A 22,948-nucleotide genomic window follows, 5' to 3' on the forward strand; every position below is an offset into this window, starting at 1 on the left:
TAAAAAGAATTCAATTTAAACGTCTTTTCATGACAATTATGATCTTCTGCTGACGTCAGGCTGTGGTTACTTTTATTAAAAAGCGCTTAAAAGTTCCAATAAAAATTTCCAAGCCTTCAGGATGTTGTTCAGCAACGTTTCAGCAACAAGCTAGGTGGTTGACAGTCTAAAAAAATACGTTTGTGACGATAGTCAAAATATGGTCATATTATACATATGGTCATAAAAATAGTCAAGTGTTATGGTTTTAAATTATGTTTTTCATTGACCGTGGTTGAACAGATTTTCACCTACTGCTAATTGTTGTGGTAAATTTTGACATATTCTCATCTCAACCATTTGCGAAATATATCATTTTTTTTCGAAAATAACATTTGGGGTAAAAGTTAACGTATAATATGACGTTGATAGGACTGCATGTGATAAATTCGAGTCACATGAGTGCATTGCAAATTGAGGTCACAATTACCAAGTTTGCCAAGGTTTCCTATACTACTTTCGGCAGAAAAATTTCTTTTTCAACATTTCACCGCGCGTTCATTCAAGTCATTCCTTTACCATGAATTGGTGAACGCCCCAAAGGGACTATTCTGTATGTCATGAGACTTTCGAGTGACTTTCGGTGCTGTAATCAACTATATTACGCAATTATTAGACAATATATAGAGCGCTTTGTATACACAATTTTACATAATCACCCATGGAACAATCCCTCCGAAAATATCTTATCCCTCGCAGCATCTTTCAACAAAGAAAGTGCTTACTTTTATAATTTAATTAATTCTTCGAATTTTTCGTATCTGATCAAACTTTCGTCCAGTGGGAACTTTGCCTTTTTTCCGCTTCGTTAATTTTTTGGTGAAGAAAAAAATTACAATGAAGAAAATTGTAACCAACTGAATCTTATCACTTGTGATACTTGTGATACTTGCGATACTTGCGATACTTATTGTGATACTTTTGATGTTTACTTTTTATTCACAAATCTACTTTACAATTTTTTTTACATTTTACGGAAAATTGATTTCCGTATTTAATGGGATAATGTTTGCGAAAGTTAAGTGAACCAGAACGGGACAGACGATGAGTGGCGTGAAAAGCCAAGGTCACACTCACAATTCCCTTCCCGTTGCCTTTCTTTACTTTAATTATGTCGTAATCCAGTATGTATATTTGTAGAGTGAGAACATATATAAATAGCAGTTTAATGTAATTAACGTGTTTACATTCACTCTTCTTTTGAAAACTTCTTTTTTTCACCACCAACAATCTTTTCTTTCACACTTTACTCAACAATTACAATTTGTGAATTAATTTGCATTTTTCTCGTTAGATATCCACAACCTCTGCTTTTTTTTATCCTCATTCATATTTTTTTCAAAGTACGATCACCTCCTTTAACGCTACATACAAAATTAAATATGTATTTAAGTGTGGTCATAAAAACAAACTCTATTGGATAATTGAGATTTTAAGTTGCACTTAAACATAGAATAATGACAGTAATAAAAATTCTTTTCTTTCTATCCTCGCGCCTTTTTCACGAGATATTTCTCTATATCCATTCACTATATGTATATACTTCGAAAAATATGTTTATATTTGCATAAAAATAATGATAATCGAAAGCATGATTCGATAATTCAGTAAAACAATTTTTCGAAATTGTTCAAAGATCGAGTATATTTAATATTCTTGATATTTGATGTTTCTTGGAAATTTTTTATTGGGTGCGTTTCAGCGAATTAAAAAAGTCAAATGAATATCCAAGACGTGGGAAAAAGTGCGAAACGTTTATTCTTTTTAAATTAATCAAAAAATTTCCAATCATGATAGAATTTTGATCGTAATAATTTTTTAAATAATTTTTTACAAAACGAACGGGAATCAGATTGGACATATATATCGCATCCGGAATATAGAACAAGGATACAATGTTACAGAAAATAAGAGAAAGGATTTTATTTTATCACGATAAGCATCCTAGTAGTGATCAATTTTATATGAATAGTTTAGCATCTAAATTGACGAATCAATAACGATCTTTATATCAAAAGTTTACAACAGATAACATTAGTAATCCTAAAGGAATGTTTTTGTTCAATCCCTTTTTTTCATCACAATCCTTGGTAAAATAAAGTCAATTAATTAAGTCAACAAAAATGCAGGGCTTGGAACAGTGAAAGTATTTACAAATACGGACATTACGGACCAAAAATTATAAATTACGGACCAATTACAGACAAAAATATAACCAGTCCAAGTCAAATAAGAGAACATTTTACTTAAATCAATAAATAAAATTTTTTCAATATATATTTTTTAAAGAGAAAAACACAGACTTGGTAAAATATTAAATATTCGAAAATCTCAATTTTTACGAATTTAATAATACGAAAAGTTCATTATTTACGAGAGTCATAAGTTTTGTTATATACATAAAAAAATACTGTTTTTCACATGCGCTTACGATTCTCATTATCCAAATAGATATTTTTGTCATATATATTTATCGGAACCTTAAAGAATAAATCATAACTGACGTGCGGTAAAGGTAAAAAAAATATTACCGAATCGAAATTAGTCTACAATCTCGAGACGTTGAAAAGATCAAGGACTTGAACCGTTTTTCAAGAAACTTTTGTGAAGCAAAAGACATTCAAGGTGTTTTCAATTTTTGTAACACATTGATCATTATAAATGTATGTTTTGTAGAATTAATGTTACAAAATTGTCAGGGGTTATGGGGTTCACTATTGTTAACTAATTCAAAATAATTTCTTTGTATACTTTATGCGACTGGAGATATTACAATTTGTACGTGGTCGAGGTGAAAGTATCTTCACTTTGATCTCTGTAACCCGGGAACAAGACGTGATAAGTTACACTTTCCTAGATAATGATCATGATCCAAATCTACCTGACGAACAATCAATAGCATTATGTTAGCGATCCATCATATGAGAAAAACTCATGACATTATGAAACTCCTTCATGTGTTTTTAATAACAATAATAATAATAATAAAACATTGGATGGCAAAAATTATAAATTGGTTAGAGACAAAAAAAAACTGAATTAGCCTGGACAATTTATTAGAAAGTCAAAATTTTAATTTTTAGAAAGTAACATTAAGTGTTTTTTCATAAAAATTAAAAAAAAAATTTTGTAATAAATTCTAATTTTTTAAAATTTTTTGAAAAAACAAACGTACATATATTTTCCTTCATACGTCATCTTCGAACTAAGATTTCAAGAAGTTAAAATGGCGGATCCAATATGGCGGACGGGAAATGTAGAAAATTTGAGCTAAAAAGTGATCTCAAACAATCCCGAGTGTCACGTTTCAAGTGGATCTAAATACTTCTCAAAACTTAATCCTCCATTTTGAATTTTGTAAAATTGACTTTGGATTCGTAATCCTTGACCCTAAAAACCCCCGAGTTGATATTTTTATGATCTTAAATCAAACTTTAAAATTTTCGTCCGCCATTTTGAATTTTGTAAAATTGTTATTAAATTCGTAATCAGCGACCCTAAAAACCCCCGAATATCCACTTTTATCGGCTTAGTATAACCTTCTAAATTTTGCGTCCGCCATTTTGAATTTTGTAAAACGGACACTGAATTCGTAATCAGCGACCCCAAAAATCCCCGAGTAGCCATTTTCATGACCTTAGCTTAAACTTTAAAATTTTTTCGTCCGCCATATTGGATCCGCCATTTTGAATTTTTAAAAACTGACATCGGTTCATAATCAAGTGCCCTAACAACCCTTAGGATTAGATTTTAATGAAAATCGTATTACTTTTAAAAATTCGGTCATTAAATTGTTAGAATAAATTTTTTGAAATTTTATCGGGCCTTATGTTAATATTTCAATAACCTAATTATTAAACTAAATTGTTGAAAATTGAATTTTTTAAAACAAAGTAAAAAAAAAATACTTTTTTCGAAATAACAATCAATTAGATGTCACAATTATACAGCAATTAAGTTTTTCTTACTCGAGATATAATAAACTTATATGTTATTTTATCTGAAATGAAAAAGGTTTAAATGTCCCCATAAAAAGTGTGATATAATGTAGAAAAAAATCCAAAAATGCTTTTAAAAAGTTACAATAATTATGGTACTTATTGCACAACATGGGCCACACTTTTTTTGTTTGACGATTTTGTTTTAAAATTTAAGCGTTCAATTATTTTTTTTATATCAATTAGTATACTTAGCAGGAAAGTATTTGGAAAAAAAATGAGGCTAAGTTGAAAAAACAATAATACGTTTATGTTTCGTTACGTGACCTATTTATGTTTTTTTGTTTCAGGTGAATAATATTTTTGAGGTAAGTGAGAAAGAATTGTCCTGACAAGTCATCAAAGCCGCATAATTGAAGAAAAAGAAGAAGGTAAGTGAGAAAAAATATTTATATTTATATAGATTTTTATATATTACAACTAATTGTGAGATCTCCTAATTGTAAGGCCTAGGGAATAATAGAAAGCGTAACTGTCAAGTCGATAAAAATAAGTCTAGACTTTTAATGAAAATTTCAATTTCTTGCATTTTAGTTACGTGCTTAGAACTACAATATAAAACCACTTCCGCCTACACTGTTTGATTTTTCATTTTTTTCCCCATTGAAAGAAACTGTTCATTTAATATTTTTTTTTGCCGATTGTAAATCCGGATATATAATCAGAAATTTTATATTATAAAACGTAAAGCGAAAGGACAAATTTTTTTTTAAGAATATATTAAAATGTATCTAAACTGTTGCACGTTGTCCCTAATGATATTGATACTTTTTAATAAAGCTTTAAACACCTATTGCGACACTTAATTGGTTTTTTCTTTAAACGATTATATAAAATATTTTCCGTATTTTTACTTGATTAAACAAGTGGAAATAGTTGGTATATAGCAAATACATTTTAGGTAAGTCGAGTTTCTTTCGATGATTGCCGATCAATTTGTTTTGAATCCGTTCCGCCCAGTGTAGCGTCTAGTCATGTCAATCTGCTTCTTTGCCGACAAATATAGACTTGTTTGCAATGGTAAAAGAAACATTTTTCTGCTCGCTGTAGTGTATAATCGTAAGAGAGTGAAATTACTGCTGGGGTCTCTATTTTAAAGAGTATATACAATTTCATACAAAAATTACTAGTTGGGGTCTATTTTTCAAATTTTTATTTCCTGATTGGATTGATAACAACAATTAGAAGGAATGTTCTTTTTTTAAAGGTAGTTTAATTTAACATTTAGAAATCGAAATAGTAGTTCGAATCTACTTTTTTTTGAAGAGTTTCCGGAGCCATAAGGTCGTTTGCCGATGTTCGAATGTTACAAATATATTGACGCCTAACAATAGTCAGACATATAATTATCAGACTGGTCATTAAAAGGTGTTGTCGCCTATTACGTATACGATTTTAAAAAATAATTCTAACCAGGAGTTTACTTTTTTTTGCTTGCAATACTTTGTACACGAATTAGGACTAAAAATAATAATTAACATCTAATTATTCGATTGTGTAAATTACAAATTCTTTTTTAAAATTAATTCCCAAGTTTAGGATCTTCCATCCTGATGAAGAATATAGCTGATTGCCACAAATATATTGACGAACTAACCGAGGGCCTAACAATAGTCCAGCATCTAATAATTAGAACGGTTATAAGAAGCTCTTGCCTGCTATTAGTTATTTAATAATTAATTTAACCAACAGTCTACAATTTTATTTTTTGTGTACAATACTTTTTAGAAATACAAGTCTAAAAATAAACATCTAATTTTTCGATTGGGTAAATTACAAATCATTTTTTCTAAAAAATCTTAAAAATTAGTTTAGGACCAAAAAATCCAACAGATCCTAACCCCTTGAATGTAGATTTAAGGGGTTAGGATCAGTACAATCATAGTTTCTTTTACTGATAGATGGCAACATCAAAAGTCATTTAAAAAGAAGAGATAATCTCATCCACAACAAAATTCATCATAATATAAATTGAAAGTCACATAAATGACAAAATAAATTATCGATAATAATTAATTGCCAAGAAAGTAGTCAGCAATGGAGATTGATGTGAGAGATTTGAGAATTGAATAAATTAGGTATACATATATGTATACCTAAAGCAGAGCAAATTGGGTCTATGTATATGTCGTTTACCCCTTCTCTTTATCCTCCCTCTTCGCTAAGACTTACTGACTTTTACTTTTACGGTTACTTTTGGGGCTCTCTTTTGCGTCCCACCCCAAGACTCTCTTTCGATAAAGAACTATGTTGAAGTGCAGGCGCTAAGATACGGGGGTCGACTTTTAAGAGTTGAACAGTCGAACCATAACTACTGGTACTGCTCAAAGACAAATAATTATTTTCTATACCTGATTATGCTAAACTTGAAAAATTGTGCGCGAGTGGTGTGTTAATTTTTATTTTCCCCTTTTTTCCTGTGTTTATTTATTTTATTTATAAGACACTCGAGGAGAAAATGTTAAAACGGTAAGTAACATTTTTTTTACCCTTATTTTTTCAATCTTCAATTTTTACCAAAATTAATTACATGACAAATAATTGTCCTTTTGAGACGTTTTTAGTAATTATTTTAATTATGGATAAGAGAACTTGGTAATATTTATTATAAATAATATTTAAAGTTAGAAAAAATAAGTTTAGAATAAAAAAAGGTTAGAATTTTTATTATAAATAATATTTGTATGGTTAGGACACATATTGAAGTAAAAAATAAATTTTATAATTTGTTAACTACCAATTAGGCGTAGATCGTTAACCTCAAAGTTTTATTTATAATTAAGACTAGTGATAAGACGAGAGTTAAAGACAGAATATTAAAATAAATATAGTAAAATAAAATAAATTTATTATTAATTTAGAATTAATAAAATTGACACTAAATACGGAAACGTAAATTAATTTACGGTTTCTGTTTTCCAAAGCGTTATATTACGGGGACAGGAGTGCGCGATAGTTGATTCGTTTATGCTTTCCAAGGGCTATTGCGTAAAACTAGAAGGAATTTAGATCAAGTTTCATTAGAAGTGCAGCGAATCCTATTTAAAATTGGGTAACACTTAATCTGCAAATTGTAATTTTTCTCAATTAGAAAATTAATGCAAATCTAAGAGCTATTTTTTCCACTTACACCTACATTGATTTTTTAATTATTATTTTTTCAAAATTATTTAAATATTATCAATAATTATATAAAGTCCAAAATTGTGAAAGCATTTCTTAATTAAATGCAAATTTTTCGATTACATTATTCATTAATTAATTTGTCCGCTTTTTTTTACGTATTTACAATTATGTCATTTCGATTGAACTTGACACTTCTCTGGTTCGTCGATGCAGGCACCAGGAATAAATTGAAGATTAATGTCCATTAAATTTCCACTTTTCAGTAATATAAATACATTTATGTATAAACTGAATGTAAAGTGCAAAATATAAAGTAGAGTGTAAAAATAATATTTATTTGCTTTCCTTTTTGATATGTTATCTATAAAAAAAAATTAATTTCTTTTACGTCTTTTATTGAATATTTAAAATTTGTAAAATAAACAATTAGCCTCCTTGTCAAAAATTATATACGAGGCAATATTGTTTCTAATCCCTGTTCTTTAACCGGTTAATTTTATTTGCTGTTTAAACTTTATGGCTGCTGTAATTTTTCACATATTATGTAATTACGTACTGGAAAGTTAAACAAATTTCTTTGAAAGTGACGTTTATTTAGAAAATCTGGAGATAATTAAGAAATTTTATTGAACTAAATAAATAAAATGACTGATTTCAAAAAATTTTGTTAAAATTCCTAAATGTGGGAACAGTACTTAAAACAAAATATTTTTAAAAAAAGAGAAAAATTTTTTAGAAACGGAGCTGAAATCTTTGTTTTGGAAAAAGTTTCCCCTAAAACGGCATATGTATTACGTAAGATGACAAAAGTGGACATTAGTTTGTTGTATATCGTCAGTAAAATTGTTAAGGATCCTGTGAAAAGTGAAAGGAGAATCAAGGCAACCTGCGAGAAAGTACTTTCCGTGCTTTATATCGAGCACTCTATCTGTCCGCATCTTGTAGTTTGTTACGCATCACTTTATTCTCCATTCATAAAATTCAACTCGACTAGACACATTTCAGTTAAATGCTACCAAGAAGTTTAAAATAATTACTTTTGTTTCGTAGCAGAAAAAAAAATCGCCAAAGGAAAAACGTCTATACGTCTCGATGCACATGATCAGATATAAATAATATAAATGTATTTTCTGAATGTAAAAATGTTCCCTGTAATTTAATTCCAGTTATTTGATAGTTTGTTTTTTCATAATTTTTTTAAACCATAAATCAGATTTGTTTTTTTCAATATTGTATCGGTTTTATTTTTTCTCATCAGATTTGCTAAAAAAATGCCTTAGCGTCGGGATAATTATTAATATTTTTGAAATCTGACCCCAGATTCGTAATCAGCGACCCTGAAAACCCCCGAGTAATAAATCTTATCCTAATTTGAAAGACTTGTAATTTTTCGTCCGCCATCTTGGATCCGCCATTTTGAATTTTCGATTTTAGTCAACGAGTTCGAAGATTAATGAATATGAAACTTTGCAAAGACGTCGAATAGAGAAATGAATTAAGAAAAATTTATTCAAACCCCCAGAATCTTTTGACGATTTGTAAATAAATAAAAGAAATTCGATTGGAAAAAAAATTACTAAATGAAAGAAAACCGTTTTTGAAAATTTTTACCATTGAAGTCAAATTACTGGGAATAATTTATTTGATAGACAGTGTCCATTCAGTTATACAATAAATGAAAGGAAATATTATAACTTTCCACCGAAATTATATGAGTTAGAAAATGATGCAAACAATATTGGAAGAATAGTTATCAAATTGTTTGCGACATTTCGATATTATACCTCGAGGATTTTTTTTTCACATTGCACAGAGGAAAATTTAGAAAGAAAAGAATTCGAGATTATAGTATTTTACACATTACGTTGCAATATAGGGATGAATAAAGCATACGGTGTGAATCTGTCACAATCGTTATATTTATGAAGTGATTTCTGCAATAAGTTTGCGAGATCCATTCGATTCATTGATGTATAGGCTTTAGAGGCACTTAGGTCATTCAATGCGTTACACTTACAACATGTGACAGTGCCGCCTCGGGCCGAATAAAGTTTCACTTACAATCATTTCTTCTGACGCCAGGAGACATTTATAAGGATTTTTTTTCTGCCGGGTAGATTAGAGCGCGCTATTCGATAATTAGAGAACACATGCTCTACCATGACGCAACAAATGTCAAATTACGCCAAGCTACAGGAATTATGTGACAATTTATACTATTTTTTTAGGAAAAGTTTTTAGAAAACAAATAGGGAATTAATTTATAGGTGGGGAACAGGACGAATATGAATCGAGGGGAAGAAGTGCTTTTGGTAATAAAAAAACGGAATTTTTAGGATACCCTATAAATGAAAGTTAAAAATTTTAATGGAACAGGATGACTGATGTATTTTTATTCCACTCTATATAAATTAGCTCCGCATTCTTTTTTAATTAAATTGATAACTTAGAGAAATTTTTACCCATTAGTAAATTCACCTGGTAGTTGAAAATACAATATAGCAAACTGAATTTGATTATCAGGAGTTGCTGAAATTTGTCACTTAACTAGAATCCTTTTAGATACAAATATCGATCAAAATCGAAGAACACAAAAAGTGTTCAACTATCGTATTCCTGGGAAATACATAATTAATAAATGGCCTTGGTACTTTCTAAATATAATCTAGAATATAAAATCATCTTAACTGTCAATTTTGTTTGCATTCCATTAACAACATATGAATTTATCACTTGCGGAAAAAAAATCAAGCTGAGAAATAGTTCCTTAAATAGTCCACATTTATATAATATGCTGTAAATTACTTTAGTGCAACTGACTTTTTATACTCAATTAATTATAATAATTTATTTTATGAAACTTCACAGGTACCTGTCAGTGGCTTTAGCGAAAAAGGGGTTTCTATGTTCCATGTATTATTAGAATGAAGTGGTTTTCTTTAAATAAAGAAAATATTTCAAAATATCCTCAGATAGTCATCAAGATTAATATTACCGATTGCTCTAGTTATGGATTTTAATTTTATGAAATATTAAATGAATTCTAATAATAAGAACGTTTATTAGGAGCTTCTGATGGCTATTGGTTTTTAAATATCTAATGCAACCTGGAGTTGCATTAGATCTTGCATATCCTGAATAAAGAATCGCTGATTGCCGCAAATACATTGACGTCTAACAATGGTCTAACATCTAATTATGAGATCAATTATTAGAAACTGTTCCCGGGTTTTACAGTTCTAAAATCGGATTGTAACCAGGATTCTACTATTTCCTTCTTGTCTGCAATATTTTTTTTAGAAAAGATTTAATGCGGCCAGAAGTCTACCATTTCTTTTTTGTTTGCAATACTTTTTAGACGAATTAAGACTACAAGTATAAAGATCTAATTATTCGATTGTGTAAATTACAAAACCATTTTTATATTCTTATTAAACTTGAGAATTTCTTTATGATCCTCCATCCTGAATAAAGAATGGTTGCTGCGACTGATCACAAACATATTAACGTCTAACAATAGTCGAGCATCTAATAATTAGAACATTTAGAGACAAACCCATTTAAAGTTTTACTTTTTGGTCAAGAAGAGATTCTCGATGTTTGATGTTTCAAGTTCAGAGTTAAAATAATATTTCCTCTTCATGCCATCCCCGGCACTCTTGAAAATCTAAAAATTCGAGAACAGGTAAACAATTGAAATAAAGAAAAGGAGGGAAGGAACAAGGTGTACCCTCTAAAGATTACTGATAGGGTATGAAGTCATTCATTTGTTCGACTGTATAAAAATGGTGACCTCCAGGAACAAGACCACTTCCACTCGGAAGTAGAACGAAAGTGAATGAATTTCCTATTTATTCTAATGTACTGTAGGAACACGATTGTCCTTGACAATTTATAGTTTGACCAACGTGGCTTGTTTGCCGTGACCGATTATTATACTATATTTTTGTACTCTATTCCGGTAATTATAGAACACCATTGAAAATTGATAGGGCATCGCGCCTTGCGAGAATAAGAATTCTACATTCTCAGGGTACCTCGAGAACATAAGAATTACATGCGCAAAAATCAGTTTATTACAATTGCATCACTTTCAACATAATATCAAGTTTGCATGAGTAATTATAAAATCTCATTTTGATTCACGTCTAAAGTAAAAAGTATCTACATTGCAGACATTTGTCTTGATAGATAGTTTATTGAAGAAAAAAAATAAATAACTTTTTAAAATGCGAACTAAGTCTACGAATTAGTATTAAATTCCATTTCCTAGATTATTTTCACGAACAAAAAATTTTAAGAAGTGTATGTCTAATTACAAAAATAGGACTAGGGATTAAACAATTAGAATTTGCTTTTTTGACACTCAATGATTTATTAACAATTATTGCATCATGTGGTGAGAGTTTGAAGTATTAGGATAAAAAAGGATTTTATAGAAAGTAATAGTGTAATGTAGTCAGAATACATATTTTCGATTATTTTCCACGTCTCCTTCCGCGTCTCTTACTCTTGACTTTCTTGATTATATAATGATCTAAGATTACCATCTGAATTACGTTTCAAACACCGTCACCACCATCGCACCGTGGCGAATCGAAGGCAAAAAGGTTAATCGGCAAAATTATTTTCTTATCATTACAGGACCACAATTGCTCGGACCACGCTGTCCGTTGCTGTTTGTGCACTATTTATAGGGAGCTATAATCATGGTATTAATGGATTGCAGTATCAACCTCTGGAATATTACAGTGGTAGTGGAGAATGTGCCCTAGTCCTCAATGGTCCTGGAAGAACAAGCACATTTGATTATACTTTCAATTTGCTTCGAGGAACATAGTAAGTACATTAATAATTAATGTTATGGATAAAGGCCATAGGGATTAATAATTCTAAAGGTTCTGGGAATGTTTAAAAATACGTCCAAAGGAGTACCCTGAACTGAATTTACATTTGTCTCTAGAATGTTCTGAAAATGTTCTAAGGATTTCATGAAGATTTTCTGGAGTAAGGCGTCTTTGGATCAGACATACAACGCCCTATGGACTACAAATAATATTTAATATCTAATTAATCGATTGTGTAAATTACAAATTTATTTTTCTAAATAACTTTGAGAATTCGTTTACGATCTTCCATTCCTCATTCAGAATGGCTGCATTTATTCAAAACTTGCAGGGATTATTTTCGAATCATACATATTTGATGATGTGTAATAAAAATCCAAGATTTAAAGTCTACCCTGTCCAAGGAACGCCCCAATTGATTTATAAAGTTAATTAATTACAAGACAACGTGTATTATTTGCTGACAAATGAAAAACAATCAGGTTAATACTCACTTGAAAACGACATTGTCTATAAAATTAATAGCTTTGACATGGTGCGAAGGTAAACAAGTGAAATGTCTAACAATTATTACCGCAAGCGTGACTGAAAAGACTTGAAGGATTTGAGGGTTAAATGAAAGGTATCTTCTTAATAGTAGTCTCACGTTTCACCTAGTTATATACCTTCAACTACATAATACAAAAGACTGAATCATAAGACGATAAAATAATTAATTAAAATTAATGAAATATTTCATCCTTCAATCAAATTGATCTGGGATATAATTTCAATCTATTGTAATTACTACAAAAGGTAATTTTTCTGCTAGTAGAATATTGTTCGTGATGAATTATAATTTGTCGTTAATTGGAGTTCAATTTTATGGTTTATGGGTGAATTGTAATTAAATGGTTTTACTTTCCACAATTATTATTTTTTCCGTACCCTATTAGCAGGTATCAGCAGGGTTTCAATTTGTGAGGTTTGCAATGAATGCTATTAATCATTGATGATTACTAGTCATTATTGAGATCTGTTATTAGATATAGTTAGATGTTATTAGATATATGCTATTAGACAATGAGTACGCTATTTAAATTATTTAGTCTATAAAGTGACTCCTGTATAGCTTAAATTCTTGATTAAGAGGACTTCCTTTGTGAAACATTTCCATCATATTAAATTGAGATAAAGTAATTAAAAAAACCCTAGGGAGTATTTACCTATCAAGAACTAGTTTTTTCTGGTTTTCTTTTAAAAAACAAGATTCACACTTGAATTGTCTCTACATGGTACCGGTCAATTATGGTAAATACTTTCTAATCGTTTAACAGATCAGTATCGTCAACTGGAGACATTTCAACCTAAATTGAAAGGAAAATTGAAGTGCTACCAGAAATACACGCAATCCGTATGACCACGCCACACTATGATCCCTCCTTATTTAGTCATCAAAACAACTTTTCTGGAAAAAATTACGAGATTTAGTTACACATAGTATGTATGGTTTATAGTTTTGTTAGTTCCTTATAAGTATAATATAAGTCTTTTGACTCAAGAGTTAAAAAAAAGCGGCGAGTGAATTAAATTACGCATTTTCTATGTAATTGTGAGATGCTTTTGTCGACACAGTGGGAAACAGTACAAGACACGTGGTTCTGAACTCATCAGAAGTGTGTTACGTAATTGGTGTCAGCTTATAGCATCTTGCGATGCTATTTCATAATATTGTCTTCCTAGAAGGTGGTTAATTGTAACGGTTTCATACGTCATTTCTTCCGCGATTTTGCAATCGTATTGTTGAACATGCGGTACAATTGTCTTTATATCACAAAACATATGTTCCTTCTCGGCTTATATCAGGAATTAACTTAGAATTATAATTATATTGTAATTTAAAACCATTATACTTATAACCATTATTATTTTTATGTGTAATAGTTTGAGTGATACGGAATTCCCCAAGAATACAATACACTATATCTCATTAACGTAACAAATGGTTCGATCATTCAGTAGGTTCATTGATTTATCGTCATCCTAAATTTATTAATATTTTATTAGCTCAGAAATTCACCTTCACATTTGGAAGGGAACTTTACTTTTATTCTTATTTTGTTCCATTAGGTGTCACTGTAACTAATGTGGAATTGTCTCACTGCCATTTAAATCACAAACTGAATAATTACTAGTTGTAACATGTGATTATGAACGATAAAAATTGTAATTTATATTATCTTTCAATTGTGAGCAATCGTGGCAAAAGTTAGTACAGCTAGCAATAATTTCGCTAAAAATGTTTGAATTATTATCGACCAACATGTAATGAATGCTGAAAAAATCCTTGTTTTTTACATATGATTCTGACAATTCTATTGAGGGACTAATTTTAAATTCTGAGAAACACTTTATAATTACGAAAAAGTATTTAGAAAATTACATTTTGTGTGCGGACGTGAATTAGCCTAGGAACCTACAAGGTCTTTCTGAAAAGATGTTTTGACTTCGTAATAAAATTCCGGAATGCTTGTCAACAATGAAATCGTACGAGTCCTTTTAAAGTATAGAATTGTTTTTCCAAGAGAAAAGATAGTCAATTATATGAGAAACAAATTCTTGGGATACATTCACAAATTGTGATGGTAAAGGAATAATTAAAAATAGAAAGGTGGATGAATGTGTACTTTTTTATAGATGTTGGAATTGAGAGAAACTTGTTGGTATTCAATTTTTTGGTTGACAATAAATTTTGAATGCATGACAGTGTGACATATCAGTGACCAGTGGTTAAAATTTGTATTAGGTATAGAAATGTGTCAGGACAAATTTAACCTGAATTGGTTTCTCATGTCAGTATATTTAAGTATCATGGACCCCTTTGAATACATGTCAGGCGGAAATAATAATGAAACCGAAAGAGAATGGCAATTGTAATGGCAATCTGATATCTCGACGCACAAGTTTATTTGCATTCTTTTATTTTTTGCAGCCCACCGAATGTTGGTGGACACTCGTGCATTACTTACGAGGCAATAAACCATGCCTATCTCGAAGCCAAAAAACGAATTCGTGAGTCTATTTTAAATCATTAATATTGGTTTATGTTTAATTATACTAATAATTATAATTTGTTAATAGTAATACAAATCTGCTAATACTAATCTAATACTTTATTCTTATCCTGAATTGTAGAAAAGAAATTATGGTTTAATTTCGTTTTTGGTGATGGAAGTGAAATGTCTGATATTTGATACTCCACCGTGAGATTTTAAACTTTGTAAGTGAAGGTCCTTGGGATCCCGCTTGCGCGACAATGCCTTTCATGATCTATTGGACCTATTTCTTTCTTGTCCTTGCGAAAGTCTTCTTTGCTTCCTCAAGCATTGACCCGAAGACCTTGAAAACTGCTTTTCTTGCAAAATTGTTCCTGAACTTCTTGCAAAGAAGTTCTTACAAGAACTTTCTTGGAAGAAGTAGCAAATTATTCGATTAAGTAAATTACAAACCATTTTTTAAAAAGTAAAGTTGGGAATTAGATTGTTCTATTTTGGAGCTTCCGAACTGAATGACGGATGACTTATGATTGTTGAAAATGTATTGACGTCTAACAATGGTCTATCATCTAAGACCGGTTATTGGCAACTACTGCTGGCTACTTGTCAGCAGAAGCTCTCGACCCTTTAACAAAATATTATTGGTTCGGTGATGGAATAATACTCATTAACTAATAAAAAGCAATTATTTCTATTTTATTAATTAGCAGTCATCTATTTTATTAATAGAGTAAAAAATATAATATTTGCTATTAAACAATTCATAGGCGTTGCCCAACCCAAAACGAATATTTGGAAACCAGAAGAATTGGCAACAGTCGGAGAACTTCTTCTGGATATTTCCACTCAGATCGCCCAAATGTAAGTAATCTCATCTAATATTGTATTATGATATGATAATCATAAGCATTCGCTGAAGAGGATCAGTAGTCTGGATAATTTTGTTGAAAACTAGTTAATTAACAATTTATTATTTTAAAATGCAAATATTTACTTTTGAAGATTTTTCTGCAGCTGATAAACTTTCCCTAAGGCTTGGCACTTTCCAAGTTCAGTTTTTTTTATGTAAATTATATCAAATTTTACTAAAGATACTTTCTCAGGTGTTAAGTTACAGTAATTATATCCAAGTCTTAAATTTACACATTTTTCCGGAAGGAGAAATAATATGGTATAGGAGATAACTTGAATGAAAGCGAAACGAATCGTTCGAATTGTGCCGTCACTTTGCAGAAGGTCAAAAAAAAGTAAGAGTGTTGACCACAACTGTCTGATGACTTGCCGTTTGTCTGCGGTCGAGCTAAATATCTAAAGCAAAAAATTAAATTGCCGTCTCTATTGTGTTATAAATTCCATTTCATCTTTTTTCCAATTTAAAATTGTCTTCCCTTTTGCCTATTTGAATAAAAAAAACTGAACTTGAAGAACTGATTAAAAATAAAAAAAACAATATTTTCAAATACGCTTTACATAAACCAAAATGAAATATGTATAGGTATGGTCTTACAAGAGAAGAAATTGAAACACGCCTTCCTCTGATCGATACATCCAAGACTCTTATTTACGACGTGTGTCCACCTTTCTTAAAAGATGTAGAGTGTCGAGCTGGTAAATATCGTCGTTTCGATGGACTCTGCACAAACTTGGAGAACCCTACATGGGGCGCATCGTTATCGCCATTTGCGAGGTGAGAAAAGTTCAGAGATAAAATATTGTATTTACTTATAAAGAATTCTTTCGGGTACCATCTACCTTAGCCTTCGTAAATTCTCATGGTGAGCGGGTTTAAGTTCACGACTTACAATTCATCCATACAAATAGTATCAAGTTAAAAACTGTTATAAATTTCGTTATATTTATAAACACGTTTGCAAAATCAAGTGGTGTACATTTTTCATTCTTGTCAGGGTACACTGTAATATTTTTTCAGTTATTCCATAGATCTTGAATCACTGTTGACAGATGTTTCTTGATATTCAAAATTAATATCCAGACGGGGTAAGACATACCTTACTTGAATTTATAAATAATGAAAGAAACGATATAGTCAATAATACAACTTTAATAATAAAACTCAACGTCTTACATCAACATCAAAAATCAGAACTGTTAAAAAAATGTGCTTTCTTAGTCTGCTACATTTTTCGTAAAAATCATGTGACACATGATAATGGGGAATTTACAATTTCTCTCTACGCCTTAAGTCAAAATATTTAAAAATTATTTTAAAAATCTAGATTGCTGCCTCCGCGTTTTGCTGATGGAATGTCAGCACCTAGAATAGCATCATCTGGTCGCAACCTGCCTCTATCACGTATTGTCTCACGTACCATGCATCCTGACGATGGTTTTCACGATCACGCTGGTACCGTCATGGTTATTGCTTGGGGCCAATTCATGGATCACGACTATACCCTCACTGCCACTCCACTCGGTGAGTAACTTACCCTCCTCTCACTTCTGTGCGTACCGGTTGATCAAGTAGTCGGAATTTTTTTTTTTACATTACATAATTCGATATGTGTGCGAGGGGGGAAAGGACAGAATTCATACAAGGAAGGGGATCTTTTATATATAGGAAAATATATTTCGAAAGTACAACGTGTGATGTGTTATGCAATAAAATGTAGATACATTAGCTTTTCTATACAAGAAGAGAATTTTTTCCGAATTCACAAAAATGTGCATGCCACTTTATATTTGTCTTTATAATTCCCGTTTCTAAATATTTTTACTCTTTAAAATTAATTTTAAAAAATCCCTTTGTTTCGTAGATCCTTTCAATCGTAATGATCCAGAAGAATGTTGCAATCGACCACCGCATCAAAAGCATCCCTATTGTAATGAAATCCACATTCCTGAGGATGACTATTTCTATCGATTGTTTAATGTTCGTTGCATGGATTTTGTTCGTGCATTCCCATCCGTACGTCCTGGCTGCCGTCTTGGTAGCAGAGTCCCTTTTAATTTACTCACCGGCGTTCTGGACGGAAACACAGTTTATGGAGTCACCGATTTTCATGCAAGGTATAAAATAAATATTTCTACATCTAATCCCTCTATTAATTTTTCATGCAACCTATTAGAATCATTTTTATTTTTTTACTGAAAAATTATATTTTTTCCAAGTATCTTGTTTCTATTTCAATTATGTTAGATTTATAAAAATATTTGTCTTATAAAGTTAAGAGACGCTTTACTCGCTTTACTCTAGTTTATTGCGAGTTCTATTACGACATTAAGAGGCCATAAATCACTATTGTGAATCCCGTATTTATAAAGCAGGGCTAAACACTTTCTATTCTGCAAGTCATGTGAATTGAGTTACTCAATCAATAGCCACAGTCTTCACTTACAGTTGAGACCACAATCTTTGTTTGCGTCAAATCGACAATTATAGTTGTTGAAGTGAATTGCCTTTAGTTGTAAATGTTATAATTGATTTACAGTCTATAATAATTTTTTCAGCATAAATTACTATGTATGTAATTTAGTCAATGAAAAGTCAACGAAACTTTATTAAATAAATTTAACTAATTATAATTAATTTTTAGTTTAATTATTTGGACTGTTGTTTAGAAAACTACGAACTGGCTATGGGGGACTTTTAAGAATGAATCCAGTGTTTTCTGAATATGGACTCAAGGATCTTTTACCTCTCAAGTTGGATATTCCCGATGAGGGTTGTACACGACCTAACGAATCGATGTTCTGCTTCGAGGCTGGTGAGTTCTTGCATGTTAATTATTTTGATATTTTCATATTCAATTTCCTGTTTTATTCCTGAATGGTTTGAATGGAAAAGTGGATCCCGTAACATCAGAAAGAAACTATTTATTGTCAAGTTAATAATATATTACAAGACTGTGATTCAACGATCAACCAGATCATTAGATATTGGTTCCTCGTGATTAAATTGCGTTGCGACTCGTGATACTTTCGTAATTCTGTCCCAAGACAGATTTGCTCTTGTTTAATGGTACTACTTTCGATGATTTAGTAACACAGTTGAGAGACACGCCTTTATGCGTGATGAAAATTTTTATTTGAGCCATCAAACGCACGATGAGGTAACGTGTACCCTTAAAAATTGTTAACATAAATCAAATGTTTTAATAAAATCTTTAACTAATGTAATATTAAGAGAGTTCACCTGGACTCTTTTCCGAATTGGGTAGCACATAAAACTGATTTTTATGGGCCCAAATTCGGGAACTGTTTTGGAAAGTAAATTAAGAAAGAATCTTTTGCAGTTCTTAAAAGACATTTAAAGCTTAACAATAGCTAGCGACCTACTGCCAGCCCTGACCCACTATAACTCTTCTTTTGGACCCTCGGATTTTTGTTTTCGATTATGAAAATTAATTACCAAGAACTATTTGTTTACCAAATTATAGAAAAGTTCAAATTTATTCTTATAGGGGAAATTCGAGTGAACGAACAATTGGTGCTGGCCTGTATGCATACGCTTATGGCCAGGGAACACAATAGAGCAGCAAAAGCTTTGACCCAAGTGAATCCTCACTGGGATGATGAAACACTTTTCCAGGAATCTCGACGCATCGTTATTGCAGAAATACAACACGTGACTTATAACGAATTTCTTCCTATTCTATTAGGCAAAGATGTCATGGAGAAATTTGGATTGATACTTCAAAAAGACGTATGAAATTATCAAATTTATTTGACTTCTTAATTAATTGAAAACTTTTCAAAAAAAAAAAAAACTTTTTAACCCAAATGAAAAAATCCACAGAGTGCCTGCAAACTTTTCGCGGACTTGCAGCGGACTCTTGTCTACAGAAAGTCATCAGACTTTCAAAAAAAGTTATTATTCCATAATTTTTGAATCTTTTAAACCAGCGGATTTTCTACGGACTTTATGGAGAGACAGGAGTCCGCTAAATGTTCGCCGAAAGTTTGCGGTTATTCTGTACGGTTTTTTTTACTTCGGAAGTCAATTTTCTAAATGTTGGAGTATTGTTAAATTACAACTTGGTAACATTTAAATTCTTGTATTTTTATTAGGGGCATTGGGATGGTTATGACTCGAAGGTCAATCCATCAGTGATTGACGCGTTTGCCTCAGCGGCTTTCAGATTTGGTCATTCTCTATTGCCAACTGCTGTTGAAAGATGGAGCAAGGCTCATAAATTTATCGGTAAATTTCACTTTAACAATTATGTTCATCAGCAAATAGTGTCTGTCTTTTAATAATGACTTCTTTTTCTCCATAGCTTCAAAGAGATTATCCGATCTCATCAGGAGACCTTATGATCTATACCGAGCTGGTGTCATCGACGAATATTTCATGGGACTGATGAATCAGGTTGCTCAGGCTATGGACGATTCTATTACTCAAGAAGTAAGTGAAGTGTTACGTTGGAGTGTTTCTCAAATAAACAATCCGAAATTGACAAACAATTCAGGAAAAGGTCCTACAATTTATGATTAAAGGAATTTAGGTTCATCTGGTGAATCTAGAAATTCCAGTTGATGAGATAATAGAAAGAGTTTTTAAAGAGATGTCCCTTCCTCAATTCTTTAATTTTCATGGTTGAAAAGGGGAAATTTCTTAAAGAAGTGGTAAAAGAAGGGATGAACTTATTAGGGTTTGGTTTCTTGAAAACCATAGAGAGGAGCTTTGGGAAATTGGCTAGCTTTATTGGGAAATGAAATCATAACCTTTGACATTGAGGCGTGAATACTTTTCATGTCGTATGAGGAGGAGACACTCTAAAGATTTACTCTAAATCTTAGGATCCTTTGCTTGCAGGTGACGAATCATCTTTTTAAGAAAGTTGGCGCTAAATTTGGCATGGACTTGGTATCCTTCAATATGCAACGTGGTCGTGAATTCGGAATACCCAGTTACATGGAATTCAGGTAAATTGATTACATTCCAAGATATATCCCAATGATCATTTCTCAATTATAACACATTGTCGTATTTTACTTTCGACAGGAAATTCTGTGGACTTCCTGGAGCAAGCTCTTTTGAAGAACTCTTTGGATCAATGCCAAATGAAACTATTCGACGATACAGCTCCATTTTTGAGTAAGTTTATTTTATTATTATTAGAAAGCTGTAATTTTTTATTAGAAAGCCAAACATTGTGTTTTTCAAAGGTTGAATCAATTTACAGAGGTTATTTCTATCCGCTGTATTAGACTACGTAGAATAGATTATGTACATAATTTAAAGTATATAATTTGTGAATGCAGGCATCCAGACGATGTTGATCTTTGGTCAGGAGGAGTATCGGAAAGACCTCTGCCAGGGAGCATGCTTGGACCTACTTTCGCGTGTGTCATTGCAACACAATTCAGTAACTCAAGACGTGGTGATCGATTTTGGTTTGAACTTCCCAATCAGCCATCGTCCTTTACTCCTGGTAGGTCAATAATTTTTTTTATTCTCATTTTTCAAATATTTTAAATTACTATTTGGATAGAATTCGAAAAGTGTATTGGACAGTAATTTAAAAGTTTCTTCTTTTATTTTCACTAGAACAATTGACTGAACTGCGGAAAACGAGACTAGCTCGATTAATCTGCGACAATACGGATCTAATTGACACCATCCAAATATATCCCATGGTACTACCCGACCATGAAATGTAAGTTGTTTTTAATTTTTAATTATAGTGTTAAAATAAATAAGAGATGACACATGTATTTTTATTCTAATAAATATTTTTGCATTTTTTTTTAAGAAATCCTCGTGTTCCTTGCCGAACTGGTATTCTACCTGGAATCGATTTTTCCAAATGGGCCGAATTTCCAAATAGAGCATCTCAATACGTGAGTAATGTACCAGGACAATATGGCTTTTTGGGTAAATAATTGTAGAAATTTTTGTCACAAAAGTAGATAATGAGCACTGTTTATGATAAGTGAGTGATCGAATTAAAATTAATCTGATCATTTTCCAGGAGAAAAATATATTTAGCTAGCCTTTAAATTATTTTTCTATCTGGAAAGTCAATGAATTTTAAATACAAGACGGTATTTCTTCTTATGGTAACATAAGATTGAAGTCAATCCACAGATGTAGTAGAGTAGTCTGTAATTATTTCGTTTAGCAATCTGAGACAAATTGCTAAATTGATAAAATAACATTTAACATTTATTATCTTATGATAATACTAGACAAGTTAGAAATATCAAGTAAACAGCAGTTTGCAATTCCGAATCAAGTCACATTTTTTATTATTGTATTTGCCATCGTTTGTAACTTGAAACAGATAATTTTTTTTTAAATTAGCTAATTTTTATAAAATGTATACAAAATCCAAGCCTTGTATATTTTTAAAAATTGAATTTTCAGTTTGGTATAAAAAAAATTTAGATTTAGTTTACTATAGTTAGTGAATTAATAATCCAGATGGGCTAGAATGTTGCCAGTTTTATACTTGACGGGCATTGCCACAATATTTTTTTGAAAATACTTGAAGATATTGGTAAAGTTTTTTTTAAAAACCTTGATAATCAAAAAAACACGACTGACAATTTCAAATTTCCGTTTATATAATTGTAACACGTTTCGAAGAAAGGTACCGAAGTTATTTACTTCCTAGGTATCTTCGCGCGTATCTATCACATTTTTTTAAGTTTTATGATCAGTGACTTGCCATATGTTTACGATAACTATGTATATTTATATTAAGTAGCAATTTAGTAATTAGGATAAACAATTGTTTTATTGATTCTGCCATAGTAAATATAGATTATGAGTAACTGAATATTTTGTTTGTGGCAATTTCGTTATGGTTAAAATAAAACAGCTTTCTGTAGAAAAATCAAACTTAAAAGGTTCTTAGAGTAATAGACAAACATAAATTATCATTTACTATTAAATACGTTTATTAATATTAATTTTTTTGTACTTTTCTACTATTTT

The 22,948-nt window shown here is 30.9% G+C and overlaps 1 protein-coding gene across 1 annotated transcript; it reads left to right on the forward strand.

The window, feature by feature from the left end:
• Nucleotides 1-6,265: 6,265 nt before the first annotated feature.
• On the forward strand, nt 6,266-22,905 carry LOC122506481 (chorion peroxidase). Its single transcript, XM_043618693.1, has 16 exons — nt 6,266-6,506; nt 11,808-12,002; nt 14,982-15,061; nt 15,813-15,906; nt 16,541-16,732; nt 17,283-17,479; nt 17,820-18,072; nt 18,625-18,770; nt 19,467-19,708; nt 20,074-20,206; nt 20,283-20,410; nt 20,822-20,931; nt 21,011-21,103; nt 21,271-21,440; nt 21,557-21,665; nt 21,762-22,905. The coding sequence occupies exons 1-16, from the start codon at nt 6,496-6,498 to the stop codon at nt 21,889-21,891; spliced, it is 2,283 nt and encodes a 760-aa protein (XP_043474628.1). The 5' UTR covers nt 6,266-6,495; the 3' UTR covers nt 21,892-22,905.
• The last annotated feature ends 43 nt before the right edge of the window (nt 22,906-22,948 follow it).

The sequence above is a fragment of the Leptopilina heterotoma genome, unplaced genomic scaffold (assembly GCF_015476425.1).
Source record: "Leptopilina heterotoma isolate Lh14 unplaced genomic scaffold, ASM1547642v1 Lhet_42, whole genome shotgun sequence".
NCBI classification, from domain to species: domain Eukaryota; kingdom Metazoa; phylum Arthropoda; class Insecta; order Hymenoptera; family Figitidae; genus Leptopilina; species Leptopilina heterotoma.